Source organism: Cololabis saira, chromosome 4, assembly GCF_033807715.1.
Source record: "Cololabis saira isolate AMF1-May2022 chromosome 4, fColSai1.1, whole genome shotgun sequence".
NCBI classification, from domain to species: domain Eukaryota; kingdom Metazoa; phylum Chordata; class Actinopteri; order Beloniformes; family Belonidae; genus Cololabis; species Cololabis saira.
In genome coordinates, this window is record NC_084590.1 from 7355186 (window position 1) to 7381293 (window position 26108).

A 26108-nucleotide genomic window follows, 5' to 3' on the forward strand; every position below is an offset into this window, starting at 1 on the left:
GGCTGGAGGCGCTCTGCAGCGGCTGCAGCCCAGGACGCTCACGCTGTGCGTACATTTCTCCTCTTTTATCTTGATTTCTGGGAAAACTGGCTCTGGTACTTGAAACCAAACTGACTCTTGCTGTCGGCAGTTGTCCAAGATGAGAGGCCGGTGTGAAGGAGGAGCGGCGAGAGATGACATCCTGGATGGAGGTCTGTCCCCCCCGCGGCCCGAGGGCCTGGACGCGGCGGTCGCGGCCCCCGCGGGAGCGCCCGGCCCCGGCGGGAAAGGTTCGGTTCACAAGTTCTGCTCCGAATATGGTGGAAGTAGTAAATGTCTAGAAAATAAATGAATCAGATTCGGTGGTGGTTTCAACAGGTGCACTTCTTTTACACTGAAAAAAATAAATCTAAGCGCATGTAAAGGTGACATATTTAAATCTGGGATATTAACAATTAAAAATGAAGTTCGTTGCTTTACATGAATACATCTAGTTTTGAACTTAATCTGCATTTGTTCAAAAAACAAGACATTGCGCATTTTTTCCTTAACAAGCAGTGTTTATGTGAATCCCAGGCAATCTTTTCATTTACACACAAACAACAAGCAATGATCTTGTTGTATTTACCTTTCCTTTAACAATTTTAATCTATTGGGCAGATTGACCAACGTTTAGATGAAACATGCTTTATTTGTTTAAGTAGAACACCACAGTAAAAAATATCTTGCTTGATAAACTTAAAAATGAAGGCAACTTTTTTGCATGAGATTTTTATGTAGATCAAGAAAGACTAGTCTTTGTATAAACTACTTCATTTTTAGTATGTATAAAATTAATTTGCAAGTAAAGTCAACTTAATTTTGGCAAGTAAAGTCATCTTAATTTTGGTAAATAAAGTAAACTTAACACAATTAAGTTGACTGTACTTGCAAGATTTATTATTTACATACAAAAAATTAAGTAGTTTATACAAAGACTAGTCTTTCTTGATCTACATAATAATCTCATGCAAAAAGTTGACTTATTTTTTTTTAAGTAGATCAAGCACAATATCAGTGTAGGAGCAAAGTTTGAAATACATTTGTGAATCTAAAAGTTCAAAATTAAGCTAGAAAACTAACCCAAGATATGAACCATCTATGGTTCCCAGACTAGCAGAATATTAGTGCCTTTTGAAAGAAACAAAGTGTGGGATGGTATAAGAAATTAGTTTCTGAGTTGATACAATTCAAAACTAACAAACAGAACTAACCCAGTAATTTTATTTGACTTCCAAATTTGCAAGAAAAAAGTACTTTGTGATTTTGAAAGAGAATCTAAACATTTGACATTTTAAAGTCACCGATATGCAAGATTTTAACTTCCTAAACTTGGAAAATGGAAATATGCAAGAAAGAAAAGTTTTCACTTTTAAAAACTCGCAAATAAGATAAGATAAGATTAGATCATCCTTTATTTCTCCCTCAGTGGGGAAATTAACTTTGTGCAGCAGCAGTACACTCAACACACACATGCAGTGAAAGGGTCAAAAAAGTAAAAAAATATGTAATTACAAAATATAAACAGTATATATATTGGAATTAAAAATAAAAAAGTAGTGCAGTATGGGAAAGAAAGAAAAACTGTCACGGCTCAGACAGGACAGAGAACCCACATGCACAACACCAGGCAGAATCAGAGTCCAAGAGGCTTTATTCGGGTCCAAGGCAGGCAGGGGTCAAAACCGGGCAGACAGGCAGATCAGGCAAACAAGTCCAAGGGGACAGGCAAAAATCAAAAACCGAGAGTCATACCGGGAGTCATGCAGGGTTACAGGCAGGCAGGCAGGAACAGGACAGAAATCAGGAAGGCTGGAAAGCGAGGCAAAAGCACACGACAATCTGGCAACAGGTATGAGGGAATGGGCAGGTTTAAGAAGGGGAAACTGATGAGGGAAACCAGGTGTGGAGCTGGGCCAGGGAAGCACAGGTGAAGGGAATGAGGCTGATGAGGGTGGCAGGATCCAGATGACAGGAGAGTGAGTTAAACAGTAAAAAAAACCTATCCTACACTGTGAAACTGTGACAGAACCCCCCCCTCAAGGGACAGATTCCAGATGTCCCAAAACCACCCACCCAGGGCGGGAGGAGGGTGTCCGGAGGAGGGCCCCGGCCAACAAACGGCCAAAGCTCCGGGGGCCGTCCTCGGTGCCGGGCAGACCGGTGAGGCAGTTCGGGGGGTCGCCCTTGGGGCGTAACAGGCGGATCCGGGGGTCGGTCTCGGGGCTTGGCAGGCTGGTCAGGGGGTCGGTCTGGGGGCTTGGCAGGCTGGTCCGGGGGTCGGTCTGGGGGCTTGGCAGGCTGGTCCGGGGGTCGGTCTCGGGGCTTGGCATGCTGGTCAGGGGGTCGGTCTCGGGGCTTGGCAGGCGGGTCAGGGGGTCGGTCTCGGGGCTTGGCAGGCGGGTCAGGGGGTCGGTCTCGGGGCTTGGCAGGCGGGTCAGGGGGTCGGTCTCGGGGCTTGGCAGGCGGGTCCGGGGGTCGGTCTCGGGGCTTGGCAGGCGGGTCCGGGGGTCGGTCTCGGGGCTTGGCAGGCGGGTCCGGGGGTCGGTCTCGGGGCTTGGCAGGCGGATCCGGGGGTCGGTCTCGGGGCTTGGCAGGCGGGTCCGGGGGTCGGTCTCGGGGCTTGGCAGGCGGGTCAGGGGGTCGGTCTCGGGGCTTGGCAGGCTGGTCAGGGGGTCGGTCTCGGGGCTTGGCAGGCTGGTCAGGGGGTCGGTCTGGGACTGCGGCAGGCTGGTCAGGGGGTCGGTCTGGGACTGCGGCAGGCTGGTCAGGGGGTCGGTCTGGGACTGCGGCAGGCTGGTCAGGGGGTCGGTCTGGGACTGCGGCAGGCTGGTCAGGGGGTCGGTCTGGGACTGCGGCAGGCTGGTCAGGGGGTCGGTCTGGGACTGCGGCAGGCTGGTCAGGGGGTCGGTCTGGGACTGCGGCAGGCTGGTCAGGGGGTCGGTCTGGGACTGCGGCAGGCTGGTCAGGGGGTCGGTCTGGGACTGCGGCAGGCTGGTCAGGGGGTCGGTCTGGGACTGCGGCAGGCTGGTCAGGGGGTCGGTCTGGGACTGCGGCAGGCTGGTCAGGGGGTCGGTCTGGGACTGCGGCAGGCTGGTCAGGGGGTCGGTCTGGGACTGCGGCAGACTGGTCAGGGGGTCGGTCTGGGACTGCGGCAGATCCACCCAGGATCGCCTCAGGAACAAGAGTCGGGGCAGACAGGAGGCGGGGAGCCGGAGTCGGGGCAGACAGGAGGCGGGGAGCCGGAGTCGGGGCAGACAGGAGGCGGGGGGCCGGAACCGGGGCAGACAGGATGCGGGGGGCCGGAACCGGGGCAGACAGGATGCGGGGGGCCGGAACCGGGGCAGACAGGATGCGGGGGGCCGGAACCGGGGCAGACAGGATGCGGGGGGCCGGAACAGGGGCAGACAGGATGCGGGGGGCCGGAACAGGGGCAGACAGGATGCGGGGGGCCGGAACAGGAGCAGACAGGATGCGGGGGGCCGGAACAGGAGCAGACAGGATGCGGGGGGCCGGAACAGGAGCAGACAGGATGCGGGGGGCCGGAACAGGAGCAGACAGGATGCGGGGGGCCGGAACAGGAGCCGGAGCAGGAGCTGGAGCTGGAACAGGAGCCGGAGCAGGAGCAGGAGCCGGAACAAGCTGGGGCTGGCGCTGACGCCGTCGTCGTTGCCTGCCCTGAAGGCTCCTGGGCCCACCCAGAGCCAGGCGTGTTCCCCAAAAGGGGTCCCAATACTCCTCCTCCTTGGCCCAGCGCATGTTATCAGCCGATTCTCTGGGAGCAGGAACAAGCTGGGGCTGGGGCCGACGCCGTCGTTGTCTCCCCTGAGCCTGCAGGCTCCTGGGCCCACCCAGAGCCAGGCGTGTTCCCCAGAAAGGGGGAAGAGACTGGGGTGTGTCCGGGGCCACCTCGGGAACAGCAACAGGCTGGAACTGGGGGCATGTCTCTGTCCCCTTCACCGTACGGTGGTAGAACGCCACTTGGTCCCCATAAAAAAAATCCCACAAATCCTCTTCCTTACGTGGTAGGTCCATGTTGGCTGGGTTCAGTCTTGGCCAGATTGTACTGTCACGGCTCAGACAGGACAGAGAACCCACATGCACAACACCAGGCAGAATCAGAGTCCAAGAGGCTTTATTCGGGTCCAAGGCAGGCAGGGGTCAAAACCGGGCAGACAGGCAGATCAGGCAAACAAGTCCAAGGGGACAGGCAAAAATCAAAAACCGAGAGTCATACCGGGAGTCATGCAGGGTTACAGGCAGGCAGGCAGGAACAGGACAGAAATCAGGAAGGCTGGAAAGCGAGGCAAAAGCACACGACAATCTGGCAACAGGTATGAGGGAATGGGCAGGTTTAAGAAGGGGAAACTGATGAGGGAAACCAGGTGTGGAGCTGGGCCAGGGAAGCACAGGTGAAGGGAATGAGGCTGATGAGGGTGGCAGGATCCAGATGACAGGAGAGTGAGTTAAACAGTAAAAAAAACCTATCCTACACTGTGAAACTGTGACAAAAACAGTGCAACAAAAAGCAGGTAGGTTGTGTGTGAGGTAAACAGATATTGCACATGTTGTTATTGCACATGTTATCATGGTCAGTTTGCTCCTGTGAGCAGATGAAAATTTGTGAATTTGTAATTTGCAGGAGCTCAGATTTTCTTACTCTTAACTTATATTTGCAAAAGAAAGCTCCATTTCAGGTTTTACAAAGAGAACATTTGTGAGGAGTGGGTGGGGTGGGTGGGGGAGCGGTGGGGCTAAGAAATGATAAATGTTTTCATCTTATTTGCAAAAAAAATCTAATGTTCTGACTTTAGATTCACATATTTTAAGAAGGAACTCTGAATTCATGCCTTTATGACTAAAAAGAATGAAAAGAATGAAATCCCCACTTTAGAAGGTCCGTCATACTTATGTGGGGCCCCTGGTGGGTGCAGGGCCACAAACATCTGCATAATCCACTTAATTACGACCCAGCTTTGTTGGGAACATTATGTCATAAATACCTCTGAACACCTAGAAAGCTTAATATAATAATAAAACATATAATAGCTTAATATATGCAGATATATAGATGTATATTATGGATATAGATATGTTATATGTAGGTATGTATATAGATATATTGAGTTATATTAAACGTACAGTATTTATATATCTATATCTCTATCGATATATATTGATTTATAGTTATATGTAGATATGTCGACATATAGATTTATAGTAATTTTCATGTATATAATTGGAGGTAAATATATGAACCAGTATATACTGTATAGCATATCTACTCTTATATAGTTATTCAAGTATATTGTTATACCATTGCTGTCTATTGTTCTCTATTATATTGTAGTATTATAGTAAAGTAATGATAATGTAATACTATACATTATAATTACTTCTATTATTACATACATACATAGTTTTGTTTTGTTTTGTTTTCTTCTGTTTGCTTTGATTTGTTTTGTTTTTGACTATATTTATATATACATATAATTGAGTATTATATCACTATATTGAATATAGTATACTATACCCCTACTTTAATAGTTATTAAAGTAGGGATAGGGATGTTTGGTTATGTGTGTTTTATAAGTAAGTTTATTGAAACTCTTGTTATATGTAAGAATGTATGTTAGATTCAGGGGTAGGGCTCGATAAGTGTTTTCCTCAATCCTCCTCAGTTTCGAACATGTTGGTGGATCCGTGAGATCTGCCCAAGTGCTGTCTTGCCTTCTGGCTACAAACAGATATATATATATATATATATATATATATATATATATATATATATATATATATATATATATATATATATATATATATATATATATATATATATATATATATATATATATATATATATATATATTTGTATTTTATTTTTTTACTTTTTTGTATTCTTCTATTAACATGCATGTTCGAAATAAAATCTTAAAATTTTCACATCTTCTAAAGCTGGAAGATGTTGCTAAAAAAGTTGCTAAAACTCAACCATGAACTAGCTGATGCTTTGCAGCGGTCATGTTTTCTCCCCTTGCGATGATCCCGTCCGAGACGGCTCCCAGTATATGTCCAGAACCTCTTCAGTCTCTGCATCTTCTTTTCTATGACCATTCAAACTGATCACAGCCAAAATGATTTTTACTCCAAAAACACGTCTGCAACAACTGCTGCAATCCAACCCCTATAAGTGGGGATGTCTGTGGGGTTCTTGTACAGCGTTTCTTGGGGGTTAACCTGAGTTGAGAACTTTAATGACTTTAATGAGTATATAAGGCAGTAAGTCTTCTAGCGGAGCTGCAACGCCAGGAGGTCCCTCCCATGTGACCTGTGGAGGATGTGATGGTCTTTCACTGCAGCTTTGTTTTCTTTTCAAATAGGCACAAAGTCCACTTCATGTGAGCAGAACATGTTCTTGTGATATATAGGATTTTGGGGGCGCTCCACAGTTCAATTAAGTGTATTTTAGATTTGGAATTCCACTTTGCTCGACTTCAAAACTGAAAGAGCTGCACCCGGTCTAAACTCAGTAGGAAGGCCAACTAACATCCGGCCATGTGTTGTCAAGGTTCCAGATGTCCAATCTACAGTGATGACAAGGTCTATGTCGGTGTCCGGGTCCGGATGCCGGTGAGGGATCTGCTGAGGAACATCCGCCGGTCCCGGGACCAGGATTCTCAAGCGTTTAGGGTATTTTTCTCAATTTAATTTATTGATTAATTCCACACATGTCAAAACCATGTATGGACCATAACAATGTTACACTTGTATGAATCTATGTATAAATAGATATCCATATACATCTGTGCATACACACACATTTTGAAGATATAGAACAACTTGTGAATAAATCCATTTATAAAATAAATAAATCTATACCCAATGTGCACACACCCATCTATACCTACCGGCCTATATACATGCACATACTTGTTCACTGGCATTCTTCGGTTGCGTGTCAACAAGACTGTCACACACACCCATAATTATCCTTGAACTAATTCTCAGGCAAAAGCTGTACAGAGGTTAACTGGATCATATGTGGTTTCCTTTTACACAATCAAGTTATGATCGACAGATACCACCGAGAGTTACGACCGAGATTTACGGCCAAAAGTTACTGCCGAGAGTTACGGCCGAGAGTTTCGGCCGAGAGTAACGGCCGAGAGTTACGCCAGAGAGTTATGGCCGAGAGTTACGGCCGGGAGTTACGGCCGACAGTTACGGCCGAGAGTTACGGCCGAGAGTTACGGCCAAAAGTTATGGCCAAAAGTTACTGCCGAGAGTTACGGCCGAGAGTTACGTCCGAGAGTTACGGCAGAGAGTTACGTCAGAGAGTTACGTCAGAGAGTTACGTCAGAGAGTTACGGCAGAGAGTTACGGCCGAGAGTTACGGCCGAGAGTTACGGCCGAGAGTTACGGCCGAGAGTTACGGCCAAAAGTTACGGCCGAGAGTTACGGCCAAGAGAACGGCGTAGGTTCTGTGTCAATTTAACGCAGAACCATAATTCAGGCTTTACGGCCGAGAGTTGCAACCAAGAGTTACGGCCGACAGTTACCTCCGACAGTTATCACCGAAAGTTACAACCGAGAGTTACGGCCGAGAGTTACAGCTGACAGTTACAATCAACAGTCAAGATCGACAGTTACGATCAACAGACTCTGATTGTGTCTTAGTTTGTTTGAATTTCAAAAAAAAGACAGATAATGAGACCATCTGCATGGTTATTCTGATGGGTCCTGGGGGCCCCTAGAACTAAATCTGCATCTGTTTATGCTCTTCATTTTCATGAAATGTCTTCATGAAGCAGGACAGCAGCAGCCGAATGGGCACAGGTGAGTAAAACCTTCTCAGAAAGATAGTTTCAGCTGTTCATCGGCTTATGGGAGGAAACGTTCTCCAACAGGCAGAGCTTTTGTATTTGGAAACTTTCCATCAGAATCAATTGAAAACCTATGGTATGGTATTAGATACGAACAATAACAGTTTATAAGCATTTTATTTGGTCGTAACATGACATGTTTGCAAACTCTGACCTTTTTAATGGCATTGTTGAGTTTTTGTGTGGCATTTTGATAGATTAATTGAAAATCAAACCTGCTGGTCTGAACAATTTCCTTGTACGTTTGAGATGCTTTGTCACATTTTAAAAAGCTACCAACACTTTTGAAACTTTGGAAACTGTGTACTACGTCCTGCAGAGATGTAGTTTTCCAGCATGTCTGGGACTGGTGGTTGTTGGTGGTTAGGTAAACTACCAAGGCTAGTTAGCATGGTGCAAATTTTCTTTTTCAATGCGTTAGCTTCAGCTAGCTTACATTTAGCTTACCTGAAGTGGTAGCTCAACCTTTATATCATTGGTCAAAAATACTTATCCTTGTTAAACTGAGTGGTTGGGGGGCGCTCGTGGCGCAGTGGGTTAAGCAAGCGGCTCATACACTGAGGCTACAGTCCTCCTGCAGGGGTTGCAGGTTTGAATCCCGGCCTGCGCACCTTTGCTGTATATCATCCCCATCTCTCTTTCTCTACCCCCTTCCTGTCTGCAACTTGAATAAAGGGCCACTAGAGCCACAAAAAATCTTGAAAAAAAAAATGAGTGGTTGGGCTGAAATAGTTTGTCCGCCGTCGTCCCGGAGATATCTGATGGAGCAAAGGACAGGGGAGAGATTCGGCTAAATTTACATGATTTACGATTTACATTTAAGACAAGTCTGATTATTTTAATTTCCAGCTACATTCAAAGGGGACCTATTATGAAAAAACACGTTTTTTCTTGCTTTAACATATATAAAGTGGTCTCCCCTCAGCCTGCCAATTCAGAGAAGGAGGAAAGCAACCAAATTCTGCAGTGTCTGTACAGCCGCCCGTATGATCCGTCCAGTGTGATGTGGATCTACGAGATGTTCAGATTCTGCGCCCGTCATTATCTAACGACGGGCGCGATTTACATAGGTCGGCCTCCGATGCGTGAAACCACGCCCACAACTAACTCCGCCGGCCGGAGATTCCTCCATTTTTTCGTAGCGGTGTATCGCGCCATTCAGGCAGCCAATCAGCACAGAGCCTCATTGTCATAGCCCCGCCCACTCAGAATCCTGCATAGATAATGAGGTTAGAGAATGGAAGATAAAGACATGGGTCAAAGGCTGAATTTCTAATTTATTTAGCAAAAAGTAGTTTTTAAGACATTCAAGGACTGTTTAAAATAGGTATTAGATGCCATAATAGGTCCCCTTTAAGTTCCCTACTGAAGGCTAGCCGGTACTTTCAAAAAACGTAACATTGCTCCTGCTCATTTCCTTACAAAACTTTCTGAAACATCCTGGCATTTTTGCATCTCGAATTCTGACTTTGGTTCGCCTTCATCTTCTACAGGAAACCTGAAACGAGCCAGATCTCGCTCAAAAAAGCCGACCATCAAGGTGAGTGTTGAAAACAGGCCGCATCTCCCTCCAGAAAGTTCCCCCACCTTCGCGTGGGGGACTGGCTTTCGGACAATCATTTCCACAGTCAGAAGGACTCTGAATGCTGCATATGGCTTCCAGGTGAAGCACCTCAGGAAAAGCCTGGAGGAACTGGAAAACATCTTGGAGGTGCTGGAGGAGGACCTCAGAACCTGCCCCTCTCCTCCACGAAATCTATCCTCGTCCAGCCCCCCAGCACATGCTGAACTATCTCCGGATGGTAATTCCATCAGAAGAGCATAGTCTTATAGAACCTCTTTCAGATGCTGACGACCAGTGACCTCCAACCTTCTTGTGTTTCTGATCTGCTGCTCACGCAGGGTACAGCGATGAGTATGATGATGTGATCCCCAGCCCAGAATCCTACCAGACCTACTCTCCAAGCAAAGCAGCCTACCACCAACCCGTGTCCTATCCTGACTGCTGGTTCTCCAGCCTCCAACCCTCAACTGTCAGCAATATGCAGAGAGGAGACGATCTTCAGAACCTCAACAAGAACCTCAACCAGAACCTCAACAGTTCTGCCTTCTTCTGGACGCAGCTGCAGAAAGAGGAGGTCCAGTTGATGGGCGTCTCTGATGAACACCTGCTGGAACCCGATAGAGACGGCAAGACGTAAGTCTCAAGCTACATCTGATCACATCTCTGAGAAGATGACAGGTCTTTAATCTGCTGACAATAAGCACATCAGTAAAGGGGGAATACGTTTTAATCCTACAAATGACCATTTTCTCCTAAACAAAACACAATTCCAGCACCAAGTCAACACATCATAAAAAAAATAGGAAAAAAATAACATGCATTGCCCAGATAACTCAAATTGGCGACCAACCAGTCTGTCCGGCTAAACCATCAACTTACTGAAAGATTTTTCTGGTGAGACAGGTCTGCTGTACTGCAGACAGTTGATTTATGCTTAGACTGTTAATTATATGACTTCACCTCCAAAAAATAGACAAAAATATTAAGAGAAAAACACATTTTTTTACTTAAAAGTAAATTGGAAATTAAACACCATAAAATGTAGATTTAGACTGCTCATAGGTAGTGTCTAATGTAACAATAAATAATACAAGATCTTTGAAATTATTTTTTTTTTTATGAAATTTTATTGTAGGTTTTAAAATGTTGACAGTGAACCAGACATCGTTATCAGTGTTCATTCCCCATTCCATGATTACATTTGTCTGGAGTAAAAATAGAGATTGCACATGTCACTTGCAGCATTGTGGTCTGAATCCAGTATTAAATCCAGCATTTCAGACCCTGGGCAATATCATTTAAAAACATATAATTTCCCTTAGAGGTTAAATGAACGTTGTCACTTAAAAATAGCTTGGGCTTGTCAAACAGTATACGCGGATGATGCACAGTCCTCCCATTAACACTCAAAATAAAGGTATTCATCACATTGTTCACAAACTTCCGCGCTTTGTCCATCTTCCCTGGGGGGGGGGGCGTACCTACAGTGGCGCCTCTGGTCGATGGAGGAAAGCATAATCTTGCATGAATGAATGAACGAACGAACGAACGAACGAACGAACGAACGAACGAACGAACGAACGAACGAACGAACAAACGAACTCCATCCATTTTCTTCCGCGTATCTGTTCCCGGGTCGCGGGGGCAGCAGTCTCAGCAGAGATGCCCAGACTTCCTTCCCCCCAGACACTTCCTCCAGCTCTTCCTCCATCTCTTCCTCCAGCTCCTCCGAGGGGAGTCCGAGACGTTCCCAGGCCAGCCGAGAGACATAGTCTCTCCAGCGTGTCCTGGGTCTTCCCCGGGGTCTCCTCCCGGAGGGACATGCCTGGAACAGCTCCCTAGGGAGGAGGGACATGCCTGGAACACCTCCCTAGGGAGGAGGGACATGCCTGGAACACCTCCCTAGGGAGGCGTCCAGGAGGATCCGGTACAGATGCCCAAGCCACCTCAGCTGACTCCTCTCAATGTGAAGGAGCAGCGGCTCGACTCCGAGCTCCTCCCGGGTGACCGAACTCCTCACCCTATCTCTAAGGGAGCATTCAGCCACCCTGCGGAGGAAACTCATCTCTAAGGGAGCGTCCAGCCGCCCTGCGGAGGAAACTCATCTCGGCCGCTTGTATCCGCGATCTTGTCCTTTCAGTCATTACGCAGAGTTCATGACCATAGGTGAGGGTAGGTGCGTAGATTGACCGGTAAATCGAGAGTTTCAACTTTTGGCTCAGCTCTTTCTTCACTACGACGGTCCTATAAACCTATAAACCAGTGTTTCCCAACCCTGGTCCTTGAGCCTCCATTGTCCTGCATGTTTTAGAGGTTTCCCTGCTTCAGCACACCGTGATACAAGTACCTGTGTCATCAACATAGTTGTGCAGACCTTGGTGACAAGCTAATGAGGACCATTAATTAGAATCAGGTGTGTTGGTGCAGGGAAACATCTAAAACAATTGCCGAAGGTTTCTGTCGTTAAGGGAAACCCGCTCCTGTGAACGTTATTCCATCTCAAACAGCAGATTTTCTCAAGACTAATTGCTACCAGGTTGTTGTAAATTCCCTCTGAACTGTCCAAGTCTGCATCAGGACCTTCGGTTACGGCGAGTAGAAGCTGGACTCAAACAACTCAACATTAAAATTTTTATAAAAGTGTTGAACTTGCTCTGATTCCTACGTAGAAAGACACTCCCTTGCCCCTGAGGAGGAGCATCCAGAGCCAGGACTAAGGATGGCGGGGAAGCGCGCAGGGTTCCTGTGGCTGTGGTTGGGTTGTTCCTGGGTGGATTTGGGAGTTGTTTTGCGTGTCTGCCGTAGTCTGTCGTGTGCCACCTTGACTTTGACTCCAGCTTCAATCTGCGGTTTAGTTGCTGAGACATGCTCATTTGAAACGGGTTCCTGTCCTCTTAGAGCAGGAATGTGAAACCCAGCTCTCCTCCGGAGGCTTTTACACCTGGAACAGCTGTAAGAACCTGTCTGAACCGGTCGTGACTCATGGCCCTGCCTATATGTAACATGTTTGAAATGTACAGGTGAGCGTTCCACTCAGGTGATTCAGTTTAACCCGCTGCGGTCATGTGTGAGTCACCTGCTCGCATGTGCAGAGCCGAGCTCAGGCTCCTCTTCACTTGCTGGACTATCAAACCCAATACAAGAGGATTTCTGTTAACGTGGTGAAAATGTGAAAGAATTCAGTAAGACTGTCTCACGCTGTATTAGAATCTCTACAAATGTACCTGAAGTATTAAATAAGATAAAAGAACATACTTTTATAACTTCACATGGGTTTAAATCGGGTTTAAATCAGTCGGATCAAATGTGATGTAGAAGCAAGTTGGAGGCATCAACGGCTGAACTTTGAATTTGAATTCCAGGCCCTGAATTAACTTGCGACCAGAAATCTTCCGCTGGTAAACCTTTCTGATCAGATTTGCTTGGTTGGTAAAGGAACTGCATGTCCAGATCCAGATTTTAGTGGTCAGTAGAGGGACGCAGGTCCTGATCCAGCTCTAGTCTATGATTAGACTGCTTCCTCCATGACCTGAGCCTTGGTGGATGGATGGTTGGGTGGATGGATGGTTGGGTGGATGGATGGTTGGGTGGATGGATGGCTCAATCGATGGATGGATGGGTCTCTGGAAAGATCCTAGAGACAACTTCTGTTGTAATAGACACTATATAAATAACATTGAATAGAATTGAATTGAAATATTTCACATTTATTTATTAGTCAAACTTTTATTTTGTAATGTTACATTTACATTTACATTTATTTCAGGAAACACTTTTGCAATGCCACTTTTATTTCAGTGCCTTAGTAGTAGTAATGCAGATTTGTGATGATCATAATACTGTCATAAATGGCATAGAGAGTGGACGCAGTACGGTCAGTTTCTCTCTTTTTCTTATGCTAAAAAAAAAACAGAAATAAAAATACAACAAAACAAAAACAAAAAAAACAAAACAGAAGAAAAACTATTCATGACTACCCCAACCCTTCCCCCTATTACCCAGGAATCCCAGTATCTCTGCAAACCATCAACATTAAGATATCCAATGACACAGAACAATGCTAATTTCCTCCACCATTCACGATGATATCCACAGAAAGTATATGTATCCACCAGAGAATGAACAAAAGAGTGCACATAATGTATATATAATGAACAAAGTATTCTAAACCTACAAGCGAAATAAAAAAACACCTAGAACCATAGGTAAAATACAGTTGACGAAGCTGATTTTCTTCCGTAAATGCGACCAACAAATAATATTTTGTGCTTTGGATGTCTAATGAAGCATTTGTTGATCACTCTGGGATACTTGGATCCAGTTTGTCAAACCAAGCAGGTATCCTCAAAGAAACAAGTAAAACCTTTAAAACCCAGCGTCCCATGAGAATCCCCCCCCCCCCCCCCAGGGAGACGCCCTTTCTAGGATCAGATTTATGTGCAATGCAACACGCACTGTGTATGTTACACAACTCTGATACTCTCAGTACCATAATATTACCATCGCTGGTATTTCATTATTGTAATATGCATTTCTTGCTCAAGTCACTTTAAACTCAAGTCATTTTAGATACAATCTATACTGCTTTTAAATGCTGCTAAATCTATTTTGCTACTATGTATGTTTTCTGTTTGTTCCCTTGTTTGATTGTATTGTTTGACTGAATTGTTTTTTTGTTTTCTGTGGGGACTGCGGGTGGAAACTAGCATTTCTGCTATAATCCAGTGTATTTACACTGCTTAATGTAGTGTTCATTAATATGCATTGTCCCGTCTAAATAAACTTTGATTTGATAAAGAAAAAAGTACACACATCTAACATCTTTAGCTTAAAGGCTTTTTTATTAGTAAAAGGTTTGAGCCCCACCACTCTTAATAATTGAGGATATAATTTATGGGCGTGATGCTGCTCAGCGAGCCGAGACCTGTGGGGATCTCAGACTGGCTCGGTTCCAGGTCCATGCTCCACTTTGGGAGCGCGGGATGGGCAGCATGCAGGAACTTGTGGAAACCTTCACAGTATGCCCGTCTCTCTGCTTGCAGAGCTCTCCACAGAGCGGTGTGCGTGGGGAAGCGGGCGCTGGTGTACGCCATCGCCACCAGGGTGGCGGCTCTCAACGGCCTGGACCTCAAAGACTCGGAGGGAATGGTACGGACACACACAGATTCACACTTTACTTTAATAAAATGCTTTTTCATTGTTGTTGTGCACGCTCGTAAAAGCAGAGGTGCCAAAACCACAACAGTCACTATTTTCTTTTTTAGTCAAATCCATTCTTCTATTTTTTTAATTTCTTTTTATTGACATTCAGCATGAAAGATCCTTGTGTTCGTTTGTCTGGTGCACCATAAGAAAACCAGTGAACAGAATCAAAGTTATTAAAAGCTTTTATTATATCATGCACAATGTTTTCCAGCCGGAGGTACACTTTTCTCAAACCACAAAGGTGGGAGAGAAAATGCACACCGTGGTCATGGATCCAGTCGTATTTATACTAAAAAGAGAGGTGTTCTTTGTACGTAAACCCCATCTGCCAAACATATCAGACCTTCAGTGTCCCTGTTTATTGCTTCCTACTTAAGATGTCAACCCAGATAATGGATGAGACCCATCAGTGTTAAAATATGTTTCTCTTCATTTTCTTCGCTTAACAAAAAGTAAATATCGGAACTATTTTAAGTGCCTAGTCACAAACCCTGCAACTAGAGAAAACAGCTGAACTATAGCTGAACTCCTGAAAAGGAGGTGACTCTGCAAATAGAGAAAAACAGGTGTAGAATTGTGTTTAAAAACCCTTCAAAGTCAAACAATTTCATAAAATCCTAACAAGCATTAGACATTCAAATCCGGTACATCATGTATGCATACATCTTACATCTGTTGTCTGTCCTAAACGTCAGAATATTGTTTTTATGTCCAAACAATGAAAGGAAAGAAAGACAAACCCCCAGAAACTATGTACAAGTAGGGAGTGATCTTTTCCACATAACACAATCAATGATTTGAGAAAATAAAATCAGGCCTACGGAGCGTGACGTAGTTGACCTCCAATTTATTATTAATAAATGCCGTTATCTTCTCCATTTTATAAATGTCCCATTGTAATTTCTATCCATACCTTTAATGTTGGGCTCTCCTGGAATGGTACCAACACCCACAGATTCACACTTTACCCTGCACGCTCGTAAAAGCAGAGGTGCCAAAACTGCAACAGTTAGTATTTTCTTTAGTAAAATCCATTCTTACACGTCAGACCTGCAGCATTTCATGAAGTTCGACGGTAAAACCTCCACCAAGTTGTAATATCGTTACCGCGTCCAACAACATTTAAAAGGCCTTCTGTCGTTGAGGACACCGAGCGGGGAAGAGTTCCAGCTACCCCCTGGGACCTCCAGGCCCACGGCTACAGCCAGGGACCTTCCCGTTCTTCCCCAGCTGGAGGCAGTGGTCGTTTACACCAGTTTACAGCACAAGCCCATATTATTGTCAGGCCGAGACTCTAAGCAGGACTCAGATGCAGAGATATTAGATAACAAAAGGCTTTTATTGAATTCACCAGAGACCTCGGACCCAGTGACAAACAAATGGCTCTAAACAAAACTAGACACTAAGGGCCTGATTTACTAAAGGTTTGTGTGCGTAAAAACGTGTGCAAACTTGACATCACCCGCAAACCAATGTGCCAGCTGATCTACTAACAGCGTGCAAAGAGGACTGCGCCTCTCAAATGAGCAAAATAGCACACGCTGTTCATTTAGTACTTTTGCCCTGATGAATAATCAATATGGGGCGTACCTGCCAGAAAGCGCTAAATACTGGGAGGGAAAAATGCAAATAGGTCCATTTACCACACGTAATGAGATTTACCAAGCCTGAAAGTTATTGCGGGGATTGTGATTGCGTCTGTATTTAATACGTTCGAAAGGAAGGTGCTAATCTGCCCAGCATTACGCACCGATGGCTGCTGTTATTGTGGCAAGGAGGCGACATCGCCAAAATCAAAGAATACGCAGAGAGAGAGTCTTTATTCTGCTGCATGCTATTTTAAAAATGGTTGCACAAGTTTTATTAAAGGCCACTTTTTCTTTAGTTCTTCGCCTTATATCTTGCCACCTTCTTTTAACCTCATCTGCCGTTCTTTTTGTCTTACCAACTGCATTTATTCTATCGCAGATTTTCTCCCATATTGCGTTTCTTTTGGTAATGTTTAAATTCCTTTGCTGTAGTTCATTAATGTGTTTATTTGCCTCTTCCACTAATATCTCTAACTCCAACGCGTCAAATTTCATTTTGCGCTTGCGACTATCCTGCTTTCCATCCACTCTCCATGGCGCAAACCGTAAGACACACAACACCTCATTTAAATACTGCTGTTTGCACCTGTTATCAATTGCGCACGCATTCTTAGTTGATCACCCGCAAAACACACAACAACAGCACGTGCAAACTTTTTCAGTGCACACGCAATTTAGTACTCTTTATTTAGGATCTTAGTAAATCAGGCCCTATGACTATAGAGAACAATAAACACTCCAAGTGGAGAGAAAAATAACTGGAAAAACCTGCCTATATAAAATAATTTGGCTACAAACAAAAATCAATCTTAAAAGAGAAAAAAAACAAGAACTCTGAATCTAAAAGGATATAAGTTAAACCAAAAAAAAAAAATCACTCTTGAACGAGGAACAAACAAAGGGCTATGAATCTAAGCTATGATAGAAAATTTACAAAAAAAATAAAAAATAAATCGCTCTTGAACTAGGAAACGAAGGGCTAAGAAATTTAGCTAAGGATAAAATTACAAACAAAAAAATCACTCGTCATGAGGAACTAAACAGCTTACAATGAGACACATGAGGAAGGTCAAGGGACCTGAAACAAGAGAATTACTTTTCAAATAAAACAGGAAATGACAGAACAAAACAAACCCAAGACAAGACAACCTCACCACGGTGTGACAATTATCTGTAACATAAGAGTTATCATATGGATTGTTTTTTAAGACCAGGTTCTCCCCTAGGTGACTGCATTTCTGTATTCTGTTGATTTTTACGTGTCGTACATCAATCCGTGCAGAAGTCAGCTCCTCCTCCATCTTTCTTCTGTGTATGTTTCCAACACATACGCACACTTAACTGCATGAACCTCTCCCACCTCCCCACAGACCGCCCTCCTGTATGCGGCCAAGCTGAACCAGCACCTTATGGTGGCGGACTTGGTGTACTTGGGCGCCAACGTCAACGAGAGAAACAGCTTGGGGAAGTCCTGCCTTCACCTGAGCGCTGAGAACGGCTACACCAGAGTCCTGGAGGTCAGGGTCTCCCGTTAATCTGAAATGAGTGTGGCACTGAGTGTGACTGGTCTGGTGTACAGCAGAACATGACTGGTGGAGCGAGATGAATGTGGAGGACACATGTTGTTGGGGTGGAGACGATCAAGGTTTGGCTTCCATCGGTCCGAGCTAACCTGAATTGCATCCGTCTTCGGCTCAGGCGATTTCAGAGCCGCGAGTGTAGAGCTGTAATTATTCTTCTGACAGCTCAGATGGAAACGGAGCCCGCCTCACCAAATATTTCACCTGCATGAAGCGGGCCAGTTACAGCTGGTCCGCCTGTTACAGCTGGTTCACTTGGAACAGCTGGTCCAACTTCGCTGTGCGACCCTCGAGCAACATAAACATAACCTAAACAATGGCAGGTAAAAACTCCCCTGGTGGGAGAAAAACCTGAAGCCAAACAGTGGCAAGAAAAACTCCCCTTTAGGAGGAAGAAACCTGGACCAGGACCTGGATCATAAGGGGGTAGAAACCTGGACCAGGACCTGGATCATAAGGGGGAACCTCCTGCTGTAGACTAGTTGGACAGAGCAGGAAAAAAGAGAACAGACAGAGAGAATGAAGAACAGAGAAAGGAGAGACACAGACACAATGGTTAGTTGGTGCAGTACAGGGATGACTATATAAGCAGATGTAGACAGCACACACTGAGGTGGTCAGGGCATCTACCAGACATCTGCAAAGACAGGTGGAAGCAGCAGTGGGATGATCAGAGGGGGGACTGCAGGTCAGCATGCAGCTCCTGAAGCTCCGGCCTGCAAACATGTACAGAAGAGAAAAAAGGGGGGAGGGGGCAGACCAGCACAACAAACTACAAGAACGATGGACAAAAATGATGGTGATGAGATACTTATAACTAATAAAAATGGAAGAGAAGAAGGGTGAGAGGCACCGTCCAGTGGATCATGTCAGTGCCCCCCTATAGGCCTATAGCAGCATATCTACCACAAAGCTATGTTTCAGACTAGCTGCTCTAGTCTGGTCCTGCAGCTGCAGCTATGACTACTGACTCTAATACACTAAAGTTTACACTAACTAGAGGTTTACTAACACTAACTAGAGGTCTACTAACACTAACTAGAGGTTTACTAACACCAACAAGAGGTTTAACACTAAGTATAGGTTTACTAACACCAACAAGAGGTTTACCAACACTAACTACAGATTAACTAAACACTAACTAGAGGTTTTCCAACACTAACTACAGGTTTACTAAACACTAACTAGGTTTACTAAACAGAAAGGTTTAAAGTTTGGTTTTGAGAGAGGGACCAGCGGTGGACCGAGAGTTGAGGGCCACTCCGTCTCTCTCCACATGACGCCACTGTGAACGCGTGTCACATGACCATCCCCTCTCCCTGGGCCGGCACACATCGTGGACACAGCTGAAAATGGTGCTGGGAATAACCTCGGCATGTTTTTCCTCCTACTCATTACACCCAGAGTTTTAGACATAACCCTCGGTTGAGTAACAGCTGGAAAAACCAGCACATCCAGCTGCTCCAGCTGCACCTTGGTGTTTACATCCCTCAGTCGTTAATCTGTAGAAGAAGACATAGACATCACTTATGTGTTTTAATGAAAGATGCTCCATAAATAACTCCATACCCTGTGGCTGCTGTCACTGGTACGAGAGCGATAGGTCCAGTTCTTCTGGAGTCTGTGGTTCAGCAGGTGTGACGTTAATTCCCTCTTCTGACAGCTTCAAGTCTGTCTACTGCAGATCTTTGGCAAAAAAAAGCCGTATGAAGGATCTTGCAGCAGCTACTTTTCACACTTGTTGTGTTGAGTGTTGAGTATTTTATATATTTATTTTATTGAGTGAGTTGTTGGTGTCTGTTTTTAATTGTTGCACTTTTAATGTTTCTCTGGCTGTTGTCTTGGCCAGGCATTCCTTGAAATAGAGGTCATTGTATCTCAACGGGACCGACCTGGTTAAATACGGTTAAAAAAAGATAATAAAGTTTGATAAGCCGATGATTGCCAGCCTCCGGCAGGCACAATCTGGCTGAACTTTGCTTCTCATGTCAACGCTTCTCCGCTTATTAAAATGTGGGCGGAGCCGCATGGTGGAAATTGGCACTATTACAAAGAACGCTTCCTCGTTTCTCGTTGTCAGCAAGACGTCGCTGTAGGGCAGACGTTCCAGACCGTAAATAACCAGCATTTCTGTTTCTGACAGGTCCTGAAACAAGCCATGATGGAGGGAGTGTATGTTGACGTGGAGGCCACTGATAACTCTGGTACGCTTTAACGGGACCATGTTTTAACAAGACCGTACTTTAACAAAACTGTACTTTAACCAGAACGTACTTTAACCAGACTGTACTTTGACAAAACTGTACTTTAACCAGACCGTATTTTAACAAAACTTTACCTAAATCTTTCCAGTCAAGCGTGACAGCATGTTGGTTAAGACCAGAGGTGGGTAGAGGAGCCAAAAATTGTACTCAAGTAAAAGTACTGTTACTTCAGAATAATATGACTCAAGTAGAAGTAAAAAATAGTCATCCAAATAATTACTTGAGTAAAAGTAAAAAAGTACTTGGTGAAAAAACTACTCAAGTACTGAGTAACTGTTGAGTAACGTCTGATTTATTTTTTTAACACAACCATTCAAACAGACAAAAGTACAAAATAATCATCTTCAGGCAAATTAAATCAATAAAATAATACATTCATTCATTCATTCATTCATTATCTTACCCGCTTTATCCCTTGCGGGGTCACGGGGGTCTGCTGGAGGCTATCCCAGCTCATTTCAGGTGAGAGGCAGGGGTTACACCCTGGACAGGTCACCAGTCCATCGCAGGGCCATAAAATAATAAAATAAAATAAAATAATAAATAAAATAATACAATTAAAATTAATAAAAAAATAGCTTAAATTAAAATAATCTTAAAGTAAATTCAAGTACTTTAATAAATAATAAAATAATAACAGAATAAAAAATAAATTAAGCACAAGTAGCACAAAATTTCCAGCCTTTGTACTTTTCTTTTTTAACCAGCAGAACTAGAACAAGCATGAACTCATAGAAACTCTGTGTGTGTTTGAGTCTGTGTAAATGTGACAAAACATGCAAAAACAAACATTTTTCCCAAAGAATCACCCAGTGATGTCATGAGATTGACGCGTACGTGGATAAAAGGGATAAAAGAAAAGTAACAGCTCAACGTAGCCTAATGTAGCGGAGTAAGAGGAACAGTTTCTTCTTCACAAATCTACTCAAGTAAAAGTAAAAAGTACAGTGATTCAAAACTACTCCTAAAAGTAGTAAAATTTCCCAAAATTCACTCAAGCAATGTAACGGAGTAAATGTAACGGAGTAAATGTAACTCGTTACTACCACCTCTGGTTAAGACCAACTGTAAAAACAAGATTGATTGTGTCTCTGTGGCATGTTGGATCAAGAGACATCATAGATGTTTTAGTACGACCTCAAAAACCATTTTTAACTTCAGCAATGAAGACGTAATGTCTCTTTAGACCTACTGAAAATGACAGGATCACAGTAAAAGTGGAGGGCAGCAGAGACGGCAGCTGATGACTCTTAGTGAGTAAAAGGAGCTGGGTCTCTGACGGGAGTGTGTCGTCTTTCCAGGAATGAGCGTCCTGCAGTGCGTCGCTGTGTCGCTGAAGAACAGTGTGAGTGAGGCGGAGAGCAGCAACTCCAGAGTCCACCTCCTCCGCCAGGAGCAGATGATGGAGAGTCTGGAGTGTCTGCTGCAGATGGACAGCTCCCTGCTGAACACGGCGTACCGGTCCCGATCAGGTACAGCTCCAGCTCCAGGTCTGGAGATTACCCTTCTGTTTGGGTGTGGGTGTAAAATCATAAGTTAAACTCATCTGACTGTACTGCCTGTTGATCTTGGACAAATGCGACTCCAGATTAACGTTTTTTACCATGTCAATAACTGAACAAGAATGAAGAGCAAACATCATGAGGACAATACCAAGTACCACAATGATCCCTCAACTTGTAGCTCCGACTTCAGCAGCAGGAACTCTCATTAGATGTTTCCTTCAGCAGGAACTAGATGGTTCCTTCAGCAGGAACTCTCAGTAGATGGTTCCTTCAGCAGCAGGAACTCTCAATAGATGGTTCCTTCAGCAGGAACTCTCAGTAGATGGTTCCTTCAGCAGGAACTCTCTCTTTTTGGAGGTTCACGTCTACTCAGCTCTCTGAAGCTCCACCACAGCATCTCAACCAGGTTCAGGTCTGGACTTGGACCAGGTCGTTCCAGAACCTGGATTCTTCTTTTTCCATCATTCTGATGTAGATCTGCTGCTGTGTTTGGATCATTTCCTGTCACATGACCCAGTTTCAGTCAGATGTCCTCACATGTGTCTCTAGAGCAGTGATTCTTAACCATAGGGCCGCGGCCCACACTTGGGCCGCGAGCGCCATCTAGTGGGCCGCCAAAAAAAATTCAGTTTTGTACGTGTGGGCCGCGAGGGCCGCGGGACTGCATAGCAACTCCCAACCAAATGAGGAGAAGAAGACACTCAGCTAGCTGTACGTGTAATAGTAAGAGAAATGGTGTGTCTTTACAGAGAAAATCCTTCATTTTGCACAGAGTACGTTTAGATCCGCCAGGATCAGGGATCGATTAATTGGGTCTGCGCCCAGAGCGAGCGAGCGCGGCGTGATCATTTATCACGGCGCGTCCCCGCGGCCGGGGAGGTCGGCTGAGGCTGCCGCTCGGGCGGCGGCTCCGTCGTTACTGCTGAAGGATGGTAGATGTAGATGCGTGGGCTGTCGTGTCTGCTGGACTGGACTGTTCGGGCTTTCGAAAAAAAGCATCGGAAAGTAACTGCTGCAGCGCGACCAGAGAGCTGCGGTGCGGGCTGTGCCCGTCGCAGCTGATCAGGCTCCGATGAACCCGACACACTGAGTCCTGACAACTTATTAATGTAAATAACTTAAAGTAAAATCAAACTAAGTTTTGTCCTCGCTGTATTTTTAAATATGCAACCCGGAATGGACAAATTCATCCTGTTCAGTCTTCCCACTGGGACAAAACCAGTGTCTCATACGTTCAGAGACTGTGGCGTTCAAAGTGCGAAAGTGAAACGCCACTGAAACAAAACACAAAGTTTTTCATCAAACATATCCAATCAAGTCTGAACTGAAGTCACAGAAAAATAAACTGACCATCTTAAAACATCCTGCTCATGTTTGGGTCCAGATACAGCTGTGAAGCAGCTTTCTCCACAGTGAACATAATTAAAACTAAATATCGTTCCAGGCTCATCAATGAGCACCTTTACATGCATATGAGAACCTGACACCATCCAGCCCAGATTTAAAGTCCTGATAGGAGAAATTAGAGCTCAGTTCTCTCACTGAACAACAGAAAGTGGGGGCATAAGATTATAAGAGGGGAAGAAAGAAAAACTGCAAAACTGTTAAATTGTTAAGATGTGTTTATATTAATTTAGTATAAAAATGTGTTGAGACAATTAACAAAGAAAAGGGGAAATTCAAACTGCTGGTAGAGAAATAAAATAAGATAGCATTTGAAAAATAAAATAAAATCTACTTTATTTTTAAGAGAAAAAAATATGTTTAATTCAAGTTAAACATGTTAATTGGCAAATATGTACTTTTTTTAATATAACAGTCAGATGCAGATGTTGACACAACTATATATATATATATATATATATATATATATATATATATATATATATATATATATATATATATATATATATATATATATATATTATGATGTTCTGGACCTTCGCTTGAGTAAATTTTCTCTAAATGGACCTCTTAAAGTTTTAGTTGAATACCCCTGCTATACAGTGTTTATATTTAATGGGCCCCGGGCCACTCTGTACTGAAAAAATTGGGCCCCAAGGTCAGAAAGGTTAAGAACCCCTGCTCTAGAAGACTCTGGTCTCCAGAGGAGGTCCTGGTCCCTCAGGGACTGACAGGTGTCCAGGTCCAGACCAGTATCCCTCCACCTCCGTGCTTCAGTGGGTCTGAGCTGGTTCTGCTGGTTTCCTCCAAACACGGTTCTGGACATGAAGACCAGACATGTCCACGTTGGTCTCATGTGTCCAGAAGTCTGCTAAATTGTCCAGATGCAGGTTTGTGGACATCAGTCCTGCTTCCAGGTTCTGGTTAGACAAAGGAGGTTTTCTCCTGGAACCTGTTCCAGAGCAACCGTCCTGGTCCAGGTGTTTGTGCAGAAACAGTTGCTTCCTGTGAGACCATTACTGAGACCATTACTCATGTCTTTCTGTCTTAACATTGGGTTAACAACATCAATGATGATGATCAGGTTATCAATGATGAACTTACCCTCTGAAATCTTGTGGAATCACTGAGGGCTACTTGGTATTGCCCTCCTGATTTTCAGTTTTTTTCTTTTTGGCTTCATTTTGTTTTGAAATAATAAAAAAAATGATTTTTTTTGTTTGTTTTTTTGCATGAAAAAAACAGGATTAAAAGAGAACCACTGGGTTTTGTACGTTTGTGTGTAAAATGAGATTGAAAATGAGATTATTGATTCGAGTTGTGGATGTCTTGTCTTCCTCAGAGGAGCCGGAGTTTGCAGCTCAGCCCTGGATGAGCCGCCAGCCCGTCTGCCCGGGAGGGCAGTCAGAAACCCCGACAGTAATGTTCTGAGTTTGTCCAGGCTTGACTTTGTTGTTCGGAGGCCGCGATCAGCTGGTCTCCGAGCACGAGTTCAGGTCTGTGATGTAAAGCATCCAGCGTTGTGTGCGAGGCGGTGTGGCCCGACGTGTCGTAGCCCGCACAGAAACGCTGGGTGCAAGTGAGCCGGTTTCTGTGAAACCTCCACTGTTTGTTACGTTCAAGTAGCAGCCAGTCCTGAAGTCCGTGTGTCCCTGCGGACCCCGACGTGAACTCTGCCACTGGGCTTTGGTAACCCAGCTTTTCCAAAACAGACCCGGCGGAGGAGTGGGTTAAATGCGTAATGTTTGGGTCTGTAGTGCAGATGAAGAGCATCTTTAAACCCCATCCAGCTGGGTTTGTAGCCAGAGTATCCACGTCAGGTGTTTAAAGGGCTTTTGTTTTAAAGGACAATATCGTTAAATCCTGTATGGAAGGAAATGCAGTTTCTCTTGACTGTCTTTCCCGGTCAGACACCAACCTTAACCATGTCAGGTGTTGGGAGTTTGGACTCATATTTCTCCTTTTTCTGGTCAATTCATGCTATTAGTGAGCAGCCATCCATTTTTATATTTCAGACCTGCAACACATTTCAGAAAAAGTTGTTCCAGTGAAGGTTCTGCACCTTGAAAGGTTTTACATTCCTCCTCACAACGCTTGAAGTCTCCAGGCACGAGGATTTTTGGATGTTGAGGGTCGGAACTCTTCCAAACCAACCTAGAACCTTCCAAACCAACCTAAACCCTTCTAGACCAACCTAGAACCTTCCAGACCAAACTAGAACCTTCCAGTCCAACCTAGAACCTTCCAGTCCAACCTAGAACCTTCCAGTCCAACCTAGAACCTTCCAGTCCAACCTAGAACCTTCCAGTCCAACCTAGAACCTTCCAGTCCAACCTAGAACCTTCCAGTCCAACCTAGAACCTTCCCGACCAACCTAGAACCTTTCAGACCAACGTACAACCTTCCAAACCACCTAGAACCTTCCAAACCAACCCCACATCAAAGAATATTCATTCTCTGTTGTTCAGAGGTCAAGTTGAGACAAAGCCAATCACTAAGTAGCTAAAGTCATGACAGCTAATCATTGGACACACCCATTTAAAAATAGAGCCCTAATTATACATTTGTTGCTTTACATACATTTACCTGATGAAAAAAAGAAAAGTCCCCCTGAACAGTTGTCATGGATGGGAAATCTAACATTGGAAACTAAAACCAGGTCTTGTTCCAGACTGTAAATGTGTTTATTTCTGCTGTAAAGTCGAACATTCTAACCTGGAGGTCAATGGAGATGAAGTCACTTTTGGATCCAGAGCTTAGTGGTCTGTAGAGGATCAGCAGGTCTGGATCCAGAGCCTAGTGGTCTGTAGAGGACCAGCAGGTCTGGATCCAGAGCCTAGTGGTCTGTAGAGGATCAGCAGGTCTGGATCCAGAGCCTAGTGGTCTGTAGAGGACCAGCAGGTCTGGATCCAGAGCCTAGTGGTCTGTAGAGGACCAGCAGGTCTGGATCCAGAGCCTAGTGGTCTGTAGAGGATCAGCAGGTCTGGATCCAGAGCCTAGTGGTCTGTAGAGGACCAGCAGGTCTGGATCCAGAGCTTAGTGGTCTGTAGAGGACCTGCAGGTCTGGATCCAGAGCTTAGTGGTCTGTAGAGGATC

General features: G+C 44.7%; 1 protein-coding gene across 1 annotated transcript; it reads left to right on the plus strand.

Annotated features, from left to right (window-relative positions):
- On the plus strand, positions 1 to 25859 carry zgc:113279 (uncharacterized protein LOC553749 homolog). The gene is made up of 12 exons (XM_061720179.1): positions 1 to 45; positions 131 to 269; positions 6587 to 6708; positions 7827 to 7854; positions 9395 to 9441; positions 9565 to 9703; positions 9804 to 10098; positions 14508 to 14613; positions 17630 to 17776; positions 19983 to 20043; positions 21405 to 21575; positions 24355 to 25859. The coding sequence occupies exons 2-12, from the start codon at positions 140 to 142 to the stop codon at positions 24441 to 24443; spliced, it is 1335 nt and encodes a 444-aa protein (XP_061576163.1). The 5' UTR covers positions 1 to 45; positions 131 to 139; the 3' UTR covers positions 24444 to 25859.
- Positions 25860 to 26108: the final 249 nt, after the last annotated feature.

What these genes read in the sequence shown, in the direction of transcription:
- zgc:113279 (XM_061720179.1), top strand. Translation starts at nt 140, where the DNA reads ATGAGAGGCCGGTGTGAAGGAGGAGCGGCGAGAGATGACATCCTGGAT. An exon ending in CAGCAGCCGAATGGGCACAG is followed by an intron (nt 7,855 to 9,394) that starts GTGAGTAAAACC and finishes CATCTTCTACAG; the next exon opens with GAAACCTGAAACGAGCCAGA. An exon ending in GCTACACCAGAGTCCTGGAG is followed by an intron (nt 17,777 to 19,982) that starts GTCAGGGTCTCC and finishes TGTTTCTGACAG; the next exon opens with GTCCTGAAACAAGCCATGAT.